Source organism: Engystomops pustulosus, chromosome 11 (assembly GCF_040894005.1).
Source record: "Engystomops pustulosus chromosome 11, aEngPut4.maternal, whole genome shotgun sequence".
NCBI classification, from domain to species: Eukaryota; Metazoa; Chordata; class Amphibia; order Anura; family Leptodactylidae; genus Engystomops; species Engystomops pustulosus.
The window spans coordinates 5,209,742-5,225,497 of NC_092421.1; the positions used below are offsets into that span (position 1 = coordinate 5,209,742).

General features: G+C 44.3%; 1 protein-coding gene across 26 annotated transcripts in view; it reads left to right on the forward strand.

Annotated features, from left to right (window-relative positions):
* KCNMA1 (potassium calcium-activated channel subfamily M alpha 1) overlaps positions 1-15,756 on the forward strand; it is a 382,597-nt gene that overhangs the window by 204,261 nt on the left and 162,580 nt on the right. For 20 of the 26 annotated variants that reach the window (XM_072130535.1, XM_072130534.1, XM_072130537.1 and 17 more), the window contains one exon: positions 12,841-12,932. In XM_072130535.1, coding sequence (XP_071986636.1) covers positions 12,841-12,932 — 92 coding nt within the window. Of the gene's footprint in view, positions 1-12,840; positions 12,933-13,035; positions 13,128-15,756 lie in introns of all 26 variants that reach the window. The other 6 variants (XM_072130536.1, XM_072130548.1, XM_072130558.1 and 3 more) reach the window with 1 other exon arrangement.

Genomic DNA, 15,756 nt, shown 5'->3' on the forward strand with positions numbered 1-15,756 from the left:
GATTTCATAAGTCTTGCACTAGGGAGAACTTCTGACGGCGCAATGTGCCATAAAGCCCCGGCTGGTGGAGCGCTGTAGTGATAGTTGACTTTGTGGAACTTCCTCCCATCTTCCTACTGTATCTGTGGAGCTCAGTCACAATGATCTTGACGTTCATCTTTACCTCTCTCACCAAGGCCCCACAATTGCTTAGTTTGACTGGGTGGTCAGGTCAAGGAAGAGTTCTGGTTGTCCAAAACATCTTCCATTTAAGGGTTACGGAGGCCACTGTGCTCTTAGGAACCTTTAGTGCTGCAGAAATTATTTTGTAACCTTGGCCAGATCTGTGCCTTGCCACAATTCAGTCTCTGAGCTCCTTGGGCAGTTCCTTAGACCTCACTTTTCTCATGTGCACTGACATGCAGCGTGTGCTGCAAGGACTTGTATATATAGACAGGCCTTTTTTGAAACACAGTTGGACTCCAATGAAAGAGTAGAACCATCTCAAGGAGGATCAGAAGGAAATGGACAACATCTGAGTTAAATATGACTGTCACTGCAAATGGTCTGAATACTTATGCCTTATAATACTTATACACTAAACCATTCAATGCACGTTTGCATAGTGGTTTCTTATCCTCAATGCTCCCGTAGCTTTTTTGCACAGCTCCCATAGCTTAACCAAGTATATACAAATAACACATATCTGAGAACAGAAAGGTAAGTAGATTCCATATTTAAAGGATCCTGACTACAGATCTGACAATCCGTTTAAATACCTGGATCATCCTCTTGTCTCCAAAATCTAACTCTGATATCTTAGACCAAAAGGATCTTAGCAAAATGTGGTCAGGAAACATAATTCTAGGTCCTACAACAATAGTCCACATCAAACAATAGGTAGTGAAGAGTGGAAAAGCAACCAAAATCACTGGCAGAGAAGTCCAGCCCAAAATTGTAGCTGGCTGATGAGATAACTGAGAGGCAGCTGAGCAAGACAAGATAATGTCCTACTTCTCAGCTCTACAAACAGGGAATATGATCCCCCATTTTTGAGGATAAGCAGGACTAGGAATATCTCTCTCCCTCCAGGGCCCTAGCAATAGTCAGGAGATTGTATTGATTCACCAAGTAATTTATACAGATGTAAACCACCTCTATTGATACCTCTCAACACTTTGTTGTATAACCATACATCCTATGTTTCCTCCTGTTTGAAGTGACCTCCCATTAGATGAGGACCATAACTCTGCAGGTTTTCATGCTTTAATAGAAAATATATAAGTATTCAATAGATCTATAGCTGTGTGTTGATATATGAGTTTTGATTTGTACTGAGCATCACATGTAGCCTAGATTCTGAAATGGGACAAGACATTGCTACTTTCTTTGAGAGTTTATGGGTCACAATGATGCTCACTACAATGGTATTTAAAGGGAACCTGTCACCAGGGACCTCATTTTCACTGAAGACAGATTGTAAAAGCCCATGACACCTGCAGTGCAGATCTGCCTCTCTGCCTTTTCTAAGCATTTGCATTACAATATAATTGTGTGTTATAACTTACTCTTGCACCCTGACAAAATCCTGGAGTAGTAACAGGGGTTGAGCTTTGGTTTGGATGCATGTGACTTGTCTGAGCTGCAGGCTGCCTCCATCTTTGTGCTCCTGTACAGCTTGTCCCTCCCCCACTGATGTCAGCTCACCAGGCTGTGACCTTTGTGAAGGAGCAGGAGGTGGAGCTATACAGGAGCACAAAGGTGGGGGCTAAGCTCTGAGGAGTGAGTAACACAGATAAGGCACATGTTTTTTTTTTAAATGCATCCAAACCAAAGTCCAGCCCCTGTGACTACCCCAGGATTCTGTCAGGATGCAAGAGTAAGTTATAACACACAATTATACTGTAATGCAAATGCTTAGAAAAGGCAGAGAGGCAGATTTGCACTGCAGGTGTCAGGGGCTTCTGCTACCTGTCTTTAGTGAAAATGAGGTCCCTGGTGACAGGTTCCCTTTAATACAGTAGTGTTGGGACAGGTAGATTGCTTGTGGGTGCCCTTTATAGTTATAGGGCACCAGCTTTCTACTGTGATAAGAGATGATTTGTTTTTATTTGTTTATGGAGCTATAAAATAGTGATCATTGTACAATTATTGTATCTAAAATATATAAAAAGTTAAACATTACATTGAATGTACCGGTTCCTGTGGAGATATTTTTTTTGAGGTTTCAGACTACTCCCTCTTTGCTTATTACCCTTTTTGGTCACCCCCCATGGTCCCTTATTATTCCAACAAACAATATGAAATAACTCTGGGTCAAAGTGTCGTCGGGCTGAAGCCATCCTATCCCCTACTGTCCTGACTAACGGCTGAGATGACTTTATGATACAGTCAGTCGGATGTCTGATCCAATAATTCCTTAGTGTATAATGTGTAATAATGGGGCGTGGTGATGGTCCCCTAATAATAATACAAAAATCAGCAACAGTATTGCCATAAAAGGAAAAGAGTTGGACGATAAATAGTTCTATCGGTATTTGGTCCCAAAAATTGCTTTAATCCATTCCCAAATCACATTAAACTGGTCCTGCAGAACATATGATTATCGTAGATATAGTCCTGGTGTGGCATGAGATGTTCTATTTGCATATATCCCTAATTAACGACCCTAAATATGGCCCCAATGGTGGACACCACTAGAAGTTGGGATGTAAAAGTCCATCTGGGAGAATCTGAGAGTCCGGTTCCTGGGTGAAGAGGTTTGTTTATTGACTTGCTGAGTCTAATGATTGGGGGGGGGGTATTACTCTGACCCAAGGTCTACATTTAGATTTAAGGGGTCCACCCCTAGTTAAAACTATTGCTGCTCTACCCACAGGATAGGTCATTAATATTTGAGTTATTAGTAGGTTGGTTGAGTAGGTTGAGTCATTAGTAGGCATTAATTGGTCATTAATAGTTGAGTCATTAGTAGTCATTAGTAAGGCATTAGTAGGTCATTAGTAGTTGAGTAGAATCTGATTTTTACTACGGTTGTATCCGGAAGAATATAGAGGCAGCTGCCATTCTTTTTTCAATGAGACCTGTTGTTGAGTCATTACAAACAGTACAAGATAGATTCTGTAGGCACCTTTTGTAGACACCTTTGATAACTATTACAGATGAACGCGGCAACTTGGGACTCAAAGGGGTTTTCCCATCTGGGCATTCACATTTAATGTAATTCATTTGCCTTATGTAAACATTTCTTCAATTGGATGTTATTAAAAACAATGTTCCTGTGTGAAGATAATTTCTCATAAATGTAGCCATTTTGTCACTTAGAAATGAGATGGCTTCCTTGGATACGACCACCTCACACTCTGGCAGCAGTGGCCAGACATGCGCTATTGAGTCCTGCCTGACCTCCTGGATTCAGCGATCATTATCACAGGACGGCTGTGGGACCTGCAGTAACTCCCGGACATTTCACATACAAAAACCTTTTGTTTCTTTGTGCAATCCCTCCAGCAGAGGTGGTCGTATCCAAGGACAGATATCTTGTTTTTAAGGGACCAAATGACTACATTTATGAGAAATTATCTTCACATTGGAACATTTTTTTTAATAACAGCTAATTGAAGAAATGTTTATATTTGGCAGATTAATGGAACTGAATGTGACTGCCCAGACGAGAATACCCCTTTAAAGGAAACCTACCACTTGAAGTGTCAGGTATAAGAAGGAACTACCGAGCACCAGCTCAGGGTGAGCTCAGGGTGCGCTGGTGCCGGAGCTTATTTTTGTTAGTGTTTTAAACCGCTGTATCGCGGTTTAAAACACTTTTTAAACTTCATGGCCGAAGCTGCTTACCATGCGCGCGACCACATAGGAAGTGAAGGAGAGCCGTGCGCATGGTAAGTGACGAGCACATACCTCCCTGCACCGAAGCAGCTTCGGCTATGAAGTTTAAAAAGTGTTTTAAACTGCAATACAGCGGTTTAAAACACAAACAAAAATAAGCTCCGGCACCAGCGCACCCTGAGCTCATCCTGAGCTGGTGCTCGGTAGTTCCTTCTTATACCCAACACTTCAAGTGGTAGGTTTCCTTTAAGTACAGTAACTTTCCAACATCCAGAGGGCCGTTTGTAACTAGGGGTCGTCTGTAAGTGGGGTGTTGGTCTCTAGTAGTAGACAGAAAACACTTTTTAATGGCGGATTCTGATAAATTCGGTCTGGGGTCTACTATTTTCTAAGAGTCGGCTTTGGTTGTGGTCTTACGTTTCATGATTCCACCCTCGCTATCTAGGTTATAGGGGGGGGGGGGGTAATTGTACGTTCCCACATCCAGTGTGTTTGCACCTATATTAGCGATGGATCTGTTAAGTGTTCTTGGGAATTGCATTCAAGCATTTTCAGTGGGTATCACTAGGTTTTTGTTGGGCCCCTGCCGACAGACATTATAGCCACATCCCGATCCCCGTGATTCGGCTTCCCATAGACGCTCATAGTCTTGTTTATTCCTTGTTTCCGCCTTTTTTTTTTGCTCTTTTCTCAGGTAGAGGAAGGAGATGTATTTTCAGCGACCACCTTTGACCCCAGTATGTTAAGCCATAAATGTTTGTTGGACAAAACATGGCTCTGTATTTATGTGTATTATTTGGAAAATAGACTGAACTTCCCTTATGACCCCACTCTCCCCAGTGTGTGACCCTTCAAAATAGCATCACCTTTTTTTTCCGCAAACTTTTTGTCTGTTTTAGTTTTGTTTTATATGTCTCCCCACCACTTCCTAGATCCAAACATTTAAGGGACGTCCCCAATTAAAAATTGGGACTTTTTGCAGTTTTTTTTTTTCTTTTTAATTTTTTTTTGTTATAGATCTGTGTTTATGATATTTATGACCTGACTGCATATTTTTGTTTTTTTTTTATAGACAACCATCGGTTTAGTTTGGCATTATTTATGCCTTGTCTCCTTAAATGTATTTTTTTTTTAACATTTCTATATATGTGATGTAACCAGAGGTGAATTTTCCTGTGAATTGGTACATTTATTAGTGCGAGCTACCTGCAATTCATTGCCAAGAATTTTTACTCTCCATCTAAGAGTAGATTGATACAGTCGGATGCCCATCTAGCCGCTGTGCCCTGGAGAGGAAGAGGAGGTGACTCCTCCCCCCTCCAGAGAAAACAGCGCACATGGGCGCACACACGGGGAAAGATAGAGCATGCTCTATGGTGCAACACATGTGCGGCACCTTACCGCCGCTGGGCCGCTATTGCTGTCTATGGGGACGTATATGTGCCCGCAAATTTGCTGCCGCATATACAGACCTAATTTTGTTTCTTTATCTATAAAACTGCGAGTGGTAACTTTTGATTCATTCGTTCATTTAAAGAGAATCTGTCAGCTCCCTGGTCTCAGCTCCCTGGTCTCAGCTCCCTGGTCTCAGCTCCCTGGTCTCAGCTCCCTGGTCTCAGCTCCCTGGTCTCAGCTCCCTGGTCTCAGCTCCCTGGTCTCAGCTCTCTGGTTTTAGCTCTCTGGTCTCAGCTCTCTGGTCTCAGCTCCCTGGTCTCAGCTCCCTGGTCTCAGCTCTCTGGTCTCAGCTCCCTGGTCTCAGCTCCCTGGTCTCAGCTCCCTGGTCTCAGCTCTCTGGTCTCAGCTCCCTGGTCTCAGCTCCCTGGTCTCAGCTCCCTGGTCTCAGCTCCCTGGTCTCAGCTCCCTGGTCTCAGCTCCCTGGTCTCAGCTCCCTGGTCTCAGCTCCCTGGTCTCAGCTCTCTGGTCTCAGCTCTCTGGTCTCAGCTCCCTGGTCTCAGCTCCCTGGTCTCAGCTCTCTGGTCTCAGCTCCCTGGTCTCAGCTCTCTGGTCTCAGCTCTCTGGTCTCAGCTCCCTGGTCTCAGCTCCCCGGTCTCAGCTCCCCGGTCTCAGCTCCCCGGTCTCAGCTCCCCGGTCTCAGCTCCCCGGTCTCAGCTCCCCGGTCTCAGCTCCCCGGTCTCAGCTCCCCGGTCTCAGCTCCCCGGTCTCAGCTCCCCGGTCTCAGCTCCCCGGTCTCAGCTCCCCGGTCTCAGCTCCCCGGTCTCAGCTCCCTGGTCTCAGCTCTCTGGTCTCAGCTCCCTGGTCTCAGCTCCCTGGTCTCAGCTCCCTGGTCTCAGCTCCCTGGTCTCAGCTCTCTGGTCTCAGCTCCCTGGTCTCAGCTCCCCGGTCTCAGCTCCCCGGTCTCAGCTCCCCGGTCTCAGCTCCCCGGTCTCAGCTCCCCGGTCTCAGCTCCCCGGTCTCAGCTCCCCGGTCTCAGCTCCCCGGTCTCAGCTCCCCGGTCTCAGCTCCCCGGTCTCAGCTCCCCGGTCTCAGCTCTCTGGTCTCAGCTCTCTGGTCTCAGCTCCCTGGTCTCAGCTCTCTGGTCTCAGCTCCCTGGTCTCAGCTCCCTGGTCTCAGCTCCCTGGTCTCAGCTCCCTGGTCTCAGCTCCCTGGTCTCAGCTCTCTGGTCTCAGCTCTCTGGTCTCAGCTCCCTGGTCTCAGCTCCCTGGTCTCAGCTCCCTGGTCTCAGCTCTCTGGTCTCGCAGACTCTGGTCTCGCATAAACTAAGAAATAATATTTTTGGATAAGTGTCCTGCAATTTAGGCATTTTATCAGACAATATGTAACCTGATTACAGAGAATTCAGCATTTTTATTTCTATGCAAATATACATTCCTGTGCACCATGGGCGTGGCCTTGAGGTACACCCATTCCTTGCCCATAGCCTCCCATTCAGGCGTGATTTATAGTGCCTTGTATTCCTGGAAAGAGAGAGGGCGCAGTTGTCCTCTTGGCAATGCCCACGGTGCACCGTAATGCTAACTTGTATACAAATAACAATAAAAATTTCCCTGCATTACTACAGAATATTTTCTCAAGGAATACATGACTATGATGCAAGGCACTTCATCAGTAAAGCCATATGTTTATCTGATATTTGACCCGGGAGCTGACATAGTCACTTTAAGCTGCTTTCTTAAAGGTATATATACATCGGTGTTACCGTATTTTTTGGACTTTAAGGGACACAAACAATCCTTTGATTTTCTCAGAGATCAAAGGTGCGCCTTATAATCCAGTGCGCCTTAGATATGAACCGTACTTACAGACAACAGTTACCTTGAGCTGTGCACAGGTCTGCCACCTGCTGGTCATTCATCCTCATAATCAGGTGCGCCTTATAGTCCAGTGCGCCTTATATATGATCCGTACTTACAGACAACAGCTGCCTTGTACTGTGCACAGGTCTGCCACCTGCTGGTCATTCATCCTTACAATCAGGTGCGCCTTATAGCCCAGTGCGCCTTATATATGATCCGTACTTACAGACAACAGCTGCCTTGTACTGTGCACAGGTCTGCCACCTGCTGGTCATTCATCCTTACAATCAGGTGCGCCTTATAGCCCAGTGCGCCTTATATATGATCCGTACTTACAGACAACAGCTGCCTTGTACTGTGCACAGGTCTGCCACCTGCTGGTCATTCATCCTTACAATCAGGTGCGCCTTATAGTCCAGTGCGCCTTATATATGAACCTAGACGTTCTAGCAGGCATTTATTGAGGGTGCTCCTTATAATCTGGTGCGCCTTATAGTCTAAAAAATACGGTAGTTAATATTTCAAATAAAAAGAGATTTATTTTATCCACATTTGGCTGCACGTTACTGTATATGGGAAAGTGTGCTATTGCTTGCCGAGAGTGCCCTTCTATAAGTGCCTGACCTACTGTATGATATATGACAGTGTTGAGTAAGTGATCAGCATCAATTCTTGTTTGTGGATATGTGTGAGGCCTACTACAACATACAATTTTTCTGCACTTTATCACTAATGTAACATAATAGATGGAGAATCAGTGACACATACAGATATATGCCCGATGTACATATATTGGTGCATATTATTAGTTTCTTCCCCCTTGGAATAGAAGTGTCGCAGGTAAACTCGTTGGTCATAAAACTCCTGTTGGGACACAGCCGGTGTATGGGAACACACCCTTAGATAAACCAAAGCTCAAGTTTTTGCCATCAAAGGAAATGGGGCTCATTTACTTACCTGGTCACTGGAGTTCACAGAAAGGGCATTGTCCGTGTATAATGCACCGTGCCGCGATTCATGAAGATCGTGTGCCTGATATCTTGCATGTGTCGCTTCCCCGCTCAGGTCCCCGGAGTTCACCTTCTTCTTCCTGGTGCATGTAAGTGCATTGTCCGTGTATAATGCGCTGTGTGGGGAGTCACTAAGATCCTGCGCCCGATATCCTGCATGTGTCGCTTCCCCGCTCAGGTCCCCGGAGTTCACCTTCTTCTTCCTGGTGCATGTAAGTGCATTGTCCGTGTATAACGCGCTGTGCGGGGAGTCACTTAGATCGTGCACCCGATATCCTGCATGTGTCACTTCCCCGCTCAGGTCCCCGGAGTTCACCTTCTTATTCCTGGTGCATGTAAGTGCATTGTCCTTGTATAATGCGCTGTGCGGGGAGTCAGTAAGATCGTGCACCCGATATCCTGCATGTGTCGCTTCCCCGCTCAGGTCCTCGGAGTTCACCTTCTTCTTCCTGGTGCATGTAAGTGCATTGTCCGTGTATAATGCGCTGTGCGGGGAGTCACCAAGATCGTGCACCTGATATCCTGCATGTGTCGCTTCCCCGCTCAGGTCCCTGGAGTTCACCTTCTTCTTCCTGGTGCATGTGAGTGCATTGTCCGTGTATAATGCGCTGTGCGGGGAGTCACTAAGATCGTGCGCCCCATATCCTGCATGTGTCGCTTCCCCGCTCAGGTCCCCGGAGTTCACCTTCTTCTTCCTGGTGCATGTAAGTGCATTGTCCGTGTATAATGCGCTGTGCGGGGAGTCACCAAGATCGTGCACCTGATATCCTGCATGTGTCGCTTCCCCGCTCAGGTCCCTGGAGTTCACCTTCTTCTTCCTGGTGCATGTAAGTGCATTGTCCGTGTATAATGCGCTGTGCGGGGAGTCACTAAGATCCTGCACCCGATATCCTGCATGTGTCTCTTCCCCGCTCAAGGCCGACAGAGTTCAAAAACTTTTGCATCTAAGTGCTTGGGCTTGCGACACAATTAAATTAAATATGGCGCTCGGTCCCAATCAGTCAGACAGTCCGGCAGCACGCCCCCTAATTTGTGTTGCATACCTGTGCCCCAAAAAAGTTGCAGGCGCCACAATCCCAGCACACACTTATTATGTACCCGTGAAAGCTGTTTTAGCACTGAAAAAGGTGAACAGTCCAACAAAAGTGAAGCGCGACCCGTAGTAAATAAAACCACCAAGTGACGTGAGGATTGTTATAAGTTAGGCGCTAACTATTGTAGTGCCACCTATTGGGGGATGCGACCTAATACAGAGCACACACTAGTGAGCTGGATAAGGGGCCTCTGTTACAGCTCTGGGTTGAACTCTGAAGTCCTATAGGCCAGACAATACATCCTGGAAAAAAATGTTATATGCCGGTCAAGATGAAAGTAAACATGGGATTAATATTCCTTTTTTAATATGGGCCCAAGGGAATAAAACATTCCAGGGAATAAATATTCAGCTGTCTCCAGCGCTCCGGTAGACCATAGTGCAGTGGAGTAACTAGAAGCTGAAAGAGAGGGCAAAGTCTGTGCCGGCCCCCCGACTATAATGTAGGGTTTATAGTAATAGTCTTCTCATATGGGAAAGTCACACCATAAGGGCCCCCTAAAGCTCTTGGGCCCGGGTGCGGTCACAACCTCTGCACCCCCTTACGCCCCTGCCATAGTGCCTCCCTTCACCTTCGGTCTCTGTATGCACACCCACTGTATCCTAACACAGGCCGCAGACAGAGGTCTTACTGTTCCCTTGTAGGGGCTTCACTTTGCCGGATTTGCTGCACGTTTTCCTTTGTCCTGCTACATTCTATACCATAGGATAGTCTATACCAGTGGTGGAGAACCTATGGCACGGGTGCCAGAGGTGGCACTCAGGGCTCTCTTTGTGGGCACCCAGGCCACATTGCCCATCATGGAGTTCACCAGACATACGTGAGTTTTTGTTGTAATTTGGGCACTTGGTCTCAAAAAGGTTCGCCATCACTGGTCTATACCATTTGCTGCACGTTTTCCTTTGTCCTGCTACACTCTATACCATAGGATAGTCTATACCATTTGCTGCGTGTTGTGTTTGGAAACGAGTGAATTTAATCTTGCAATGTCTTGCAAAATTCGAACACCAATTCACCGAAAAGACACCTGATGGTCATTTATCCTTTTTATTACAATTCTATTTTTGTATTGTATACCTTTTTGTGGATTTTTGTGACATTCCCCTTTTTTTTTTTTTTTCTTACAATTTGGGTATTATTTGGTAGACCCAAGTATTTTTACTCTTTCAAACACGCTCGGCAAAGGGAGATCAGCTCCATGCTTTGATTGAGCAACCAGGGCTTGGGTTGGGAATTTGAGTAATTGGTAGACATGTTGGATTGGAGGGTTGAACTGAACTGAACTGAACTGCACCAGATTTTTAGGAATGAAAATAGTAAAACTTAAGTAAAATAAAATGTTAAAAAATACTGGCTCCCCCATGTTCCCATAAAGCATAGTGTACACACTGACAAATAGTTTTTTTTTATAGTTAAACTAGATTTTTCCGAAAAAAAGATAAGTTAGATGAAACTTTACCTTTCTGTATGCAGAGCTGTGTCCCTAGTCCCATGGGAGGGGCCAGTGAGGAGCGGTTTACACTCCACCCCCAGGAAACTGCTCCGTTGTGTGTTGATTTTAACTGGGGGGGAGGAGATATAAGGGACATGGGAGGTTTTTTTTAATTTCAAATCGATGCATGACAGAGTGGTTTTTCCAAGGGCAGCGGGGGGGGGGGGGGGGAACACTTCTCAATGGCCATTACCATGAGACAAAGTTTCATCTAACTTATTATATATTTTTTTTTACTAGTATAACATTTTGACAGTGTGCACACTATTTTGCACGGGGTCATGTAGGAGCCAGAAAAAGGGCTCCTGATGACAGGTTCCCTTTAAGATAATGTTACACCACTGACTGGAATTCAATAATTCATCACTAACTATATGACGGTAGCCTCTTCCGCCTCTCTACCCTCTGCCTAGACTATTGTGTGTGTGAGGCTGAACATACATTTTTAATAGGATATATTACTTATATGTACCTGTTCTATTCATTCATTATTAAAACTTGTTTTGTAACTGGTGGCAAAAATGTCTTTTACAGATATTCAGCCCGTCCGGGACAGAACACTCTAGTACTAGATAGAGGCGAAGGATAGAACAAGGTTTAATTCTTGCCCCTTTCTAAGTTATTATATAATAAAAACATATTATTATGCAGAATTTTACATATAATGATTATCTAGCCAATGGTTATGTATCTGTTCTCTCACCATGCAGCTTTACATGAGATGTTTTCTATGGATACTTGGTATAATAATTTCACAAATAGCTGTAAGGCTTTCCAGTTCTCCCTCATTCCATGCCGGGAGCAAGAATCCCACCCCAAACGTCCAACGGAAATGGTAAAGAGAAAACAAAACGATCCAACTCACTTGTCTCCTTAATATTCATAACCTTCTTTATCAAAGGAAATACACTTCATAGGATCACGGCAACGTGTTTCTGGTGCTCGCAAGCCCCTTCATCGTGGAAAGGGCGAATGCATGTGCCAGAAACGCGTTGCCGTGATCCTATGAAGTATATGTCTAAGACAGTGGTGGCAAACCTATGGCGCGTGTGCCAGAGGTGGCACTCAGACCCCTCTCTATGGGCACCTGTGCCATCACCCCAGGGCAGGGTTCGCCAGACAGGACTCAAGGTCTCTTGCAGACCCTAGAAGGAAGCTACAATGAAGATCCAAACTTCTTCTCCTACTTTCTACTGCATTGGTGTCATCAGGTGCCAATACAATTTAAACCTGTGACAGAGCAGGGAGTAATAAGCTTCTGCTTAAATTGTCGCATCGGCACTTTGCGAAAAATAATTGGATTTGGTTGTAGTTTGGGCACCCGGTGTCTGAAAGATTTGCCGTCACTGGTCTAAGATGTCCATTTAATAAAGAAGTTTATGGATTTTAAGAAGACAAGTGAGCCGGATAGTTTTGTTTTCTCTTTACAATTAAAATTTCACTTTTATGTTAACTTCATTTATTTTCTGTATTCTTACATAGTGAGAAATTTTCACCTTTCAGTTGACAGCACCAAATATTTAGTAGATTGCTATAATGACCCAGCAATATTCTCCGACTTGATCTCTCCAGTATTCCCCAGTAGAGGTAACAACGCAGAAGTGCTTGACAATAATCCGCTTTGTGCATTTTCTTTGTTATCCCTCGTAATGATGTATGTAAGTTACCAGGGGCGTAACTTGAAGGGGTGCAGAGGGTACGGTTGCAACCGGGCCCAAGAGGCTTTGGGGCCATAAGGTCTCACTTTCCCATATGGGAAGACTATTACTATAAACCATACATTATAGTCGGGGCCTGGCACAGACTTTGCACTGGGGCCCATCAGCTTCAAGTTACGCCCCTGGAAGTTACCATAGACCTGGTCAATGGGTTATGTACTTCCACAGTTTGACAATCCAATTAGATAGCTGGATTTATTTAATTACACTTGCGCTAGGTCAGAACTGTAGGTGTAGTTTCATTCCTTTCATCTGGTGTAGGTAGTACACATGCAAAAAAAAAAAATTCCTATATTTCTATTATTTATAAAGTAAATCAATCCAAACCTGGTTTATGAAGCTGGTGCTGCTCCCCCAACTCCACCCCCTACGCCAAGCGTGTCCTTTTCTGCAACAGACGTCCTTTCTTTCTTTTTAGTCTTCTCTTCTGTCTCCTGTCTTCCTTCCTAGGCCATGTTTGCCAGCTACGTCCCCGAAATCATAGAGTTAATAGGAAACCGAAAGAAATATGGTGGTTCTTATAGTGCAGTTAGTGGACGGAAGTAAGTATTGACCAAGGCGTGGTGTCCTTGCTGCAGGGCGAACCTCTCTGCATGCTATTTGTCCTTTGTTTTTTTCTTCCTATTTCTCGTTCCACGCACTCAGGCAATGTTTGCCCGATACGTCCCCGAAATTGCTGCTCTCATCCTTAACCGGAAGAAATATGGCGGGACGTTTAACTCAACAAGAGGGAGAAAGTAAGTTTGGTTTTGCTTTATTTTTATTTTTTTTTTCATCTTAGAGGAAGGTAAATTTTGGATATTTTAAAGGTATTCCATGTAGCACTCATTTTATTATGTGTGATGTAGGGATTTCATTCACAAGTTGCTATCAAAATCGATACAAAAGTTGCATTTACATCTTAAGGCAACAGTTGGATTTTCCGTACCACAGTAGATCATCTGCTAAGATTATACGTCTGTTATACTTGGTTACACTGTGCTTCGGACAAGTGTATTGTCAGGAGTGGATTTTACATGGAATATTTAGGAAGTATATGGCTATTATAACCTATCACTATTCTACATGAGAAACCCTTTGAAAATCTGCCTCAAAATTGTCCCACAATTAGAGATCGGGCGGCTCCCTTGGCCAATCGAAGCAATGGCCAATAGATAGGAGCATCAATTTGCCGGATTTGCTGCTTGGCCGCAAATTCAGCGATGTAACTGGGGAGCACCCAAGCCCTGTACCTGAACCTAAAGATTGGGTCCGCTCGTCTCTACCCACAATTTCAAATGAACTTAGTGTAGGATTGTTTTATATATTTGCTTTCTATATTGACAAAAAAAGGATGAAACAAGCCTTGAGTTGGGTTTTCCATACTATTATGTATTTTGCAGTAAGATGCCACAGTCGTAAAATGGATTTATGGAAATTGCTGCAATAACTGCAACAAAACCATGGCATGCAAACCCAACCTTAATCCTTCCAGGCCTTAAACCCTTCCGTTATCGGCAGATGATCACTGCTCACTCCCCTGATGCCCGGGCAGCACAGATGGGCAGTTGTAGAACCTGCTCTATAATTTGCAGCACAGGCAGTTGTCGTAGTCATGGCGCTATTGGACGCACATATACCATGCTGTTTTTGTGCCCAATAGAGCTGCAGTGAGAAGGAGTTAGCTGCAAAAACAGCTTGAACATAGCCAAAATATGCATTTGTGTGCAAAAGGGCTAAGACTACACAGGGCAAAAGTACAGTGAAAATTCTAAAAATAAAATTTGTTTACAGCTTTGGCAGTAAAACTAGTTTTTGCCTTGTTTTTCTTTAGTTCCTGCCTTCCATGACTTCTTAATGGAACCATTTGATTTTACATATGAAGTCATTCTAAGTTTACCAAAAAATTATAAAATGAAAATTATTTATATGTATACAAACAATATTCAAAAAATAAAAATAAAACTATATATATACTCAGAAACATGCAGTATTTAAATAGTAACATCATACAGTATACAAAATTATGTCACCAGAAAGGCCAAAAACAGGGCTGTATTGTACCAGACTAAAACCAGGGGGCCACGTGACGTAGGACAGATGGAGGCGTGTGCTGGCTGACATGCAGAGAGGAGGGCGAGGACTCGGGCCGAGGCGTTGTGCCAACCCCACTCACTGGGTTCTCTGCCTAGTTACCAGGTAGAGAATAAAACTTGATTTTCTGCTTTTGTAAGCACCGCTGGTCTTAGTTAAAAAAAGGGGAGGCCTTAGGACTTGAGGGCTCTATGGGAACCTGTCTTAGATTAATTTTTTTGAAACAACGGTGACAGGTTCCCTTTAAAGGAAACCTACCACTACCACTTCAAAATGGTCATTCTGACCTAAACATGCCTTTACCTTGGGGTATGTAAGCTGGAGGTGGTCGTGTTAAGGCAGATAAATCCGCAGTTTGGCAAAAAAATCTATTTATACAATAATCAAATGACCCCATTCAGCGCACCTGTGTCCCTGGCATAGGGCGCTCAGCGATTGGTTACTATCATAATAATGCAGGCGCCTTGTGTGTGTGAAACTGCTCGCCCCACCCTCCCTCCCTAGCTCTGAGAGCCGGTGACGTCACCAAGCTTTCGGAAGGCACTGGCGCATGCACACCGTTTCTTAATTCTGCACGGATACAGTGCGCATGCGCCAGTGCTTTCGGTGACCTCACCGGCTCTCGGGAGTGAGGTTGGGGGGAGAAGTTTCACATGCAAGGCGCGTGCATTATTATGATTGTGACCAAGCGCCGAATGGGTTCATTTGATTAGTGTAAAAATAGATTTTTTGGCAAAACTGCGGATTTATCTGCCTTAACACGACCACTTCCAGCATCAGCTTACATACCCCAAGGTAAAGGTATGTTTAGGTCAGAATGACCATTTTTAAGTAATACTAGAAACCACTTTTTTCCGACTCCAAATGCGGTATTTATAAACCATCCGTAATGGCGTTATGGAAACAAGTCAACGTTTCACACCCTTTTACAGTTCAATCCCTACCAAAAATGTGTAAATCATGATCCTTTCCTTCCCCTCCCAAACAAAGTAAATGAAAACTACATACTGCACAAATGTAAGGTTACAATTTTCAAACCATAAAATACATAAGGCAGGAAAGAAGAATAAAACACAGAGGCAACAAAGAAATATGTGAATGAAAGTGACTAAATGTTACATTAGAAATAATGATACTTTTTTGTAAATACTTTGTTGTTCATGTAGTATACTGTGTTCTTTACATGGAGACTGGAATACCTTTAAAATTTCTCAATGAATCCAATTTTGAGTATGCCGATCCTTCTTGTGCTTCTATGCCCTGGAGGGAATGTAGTGAAACCGTAACAGAACT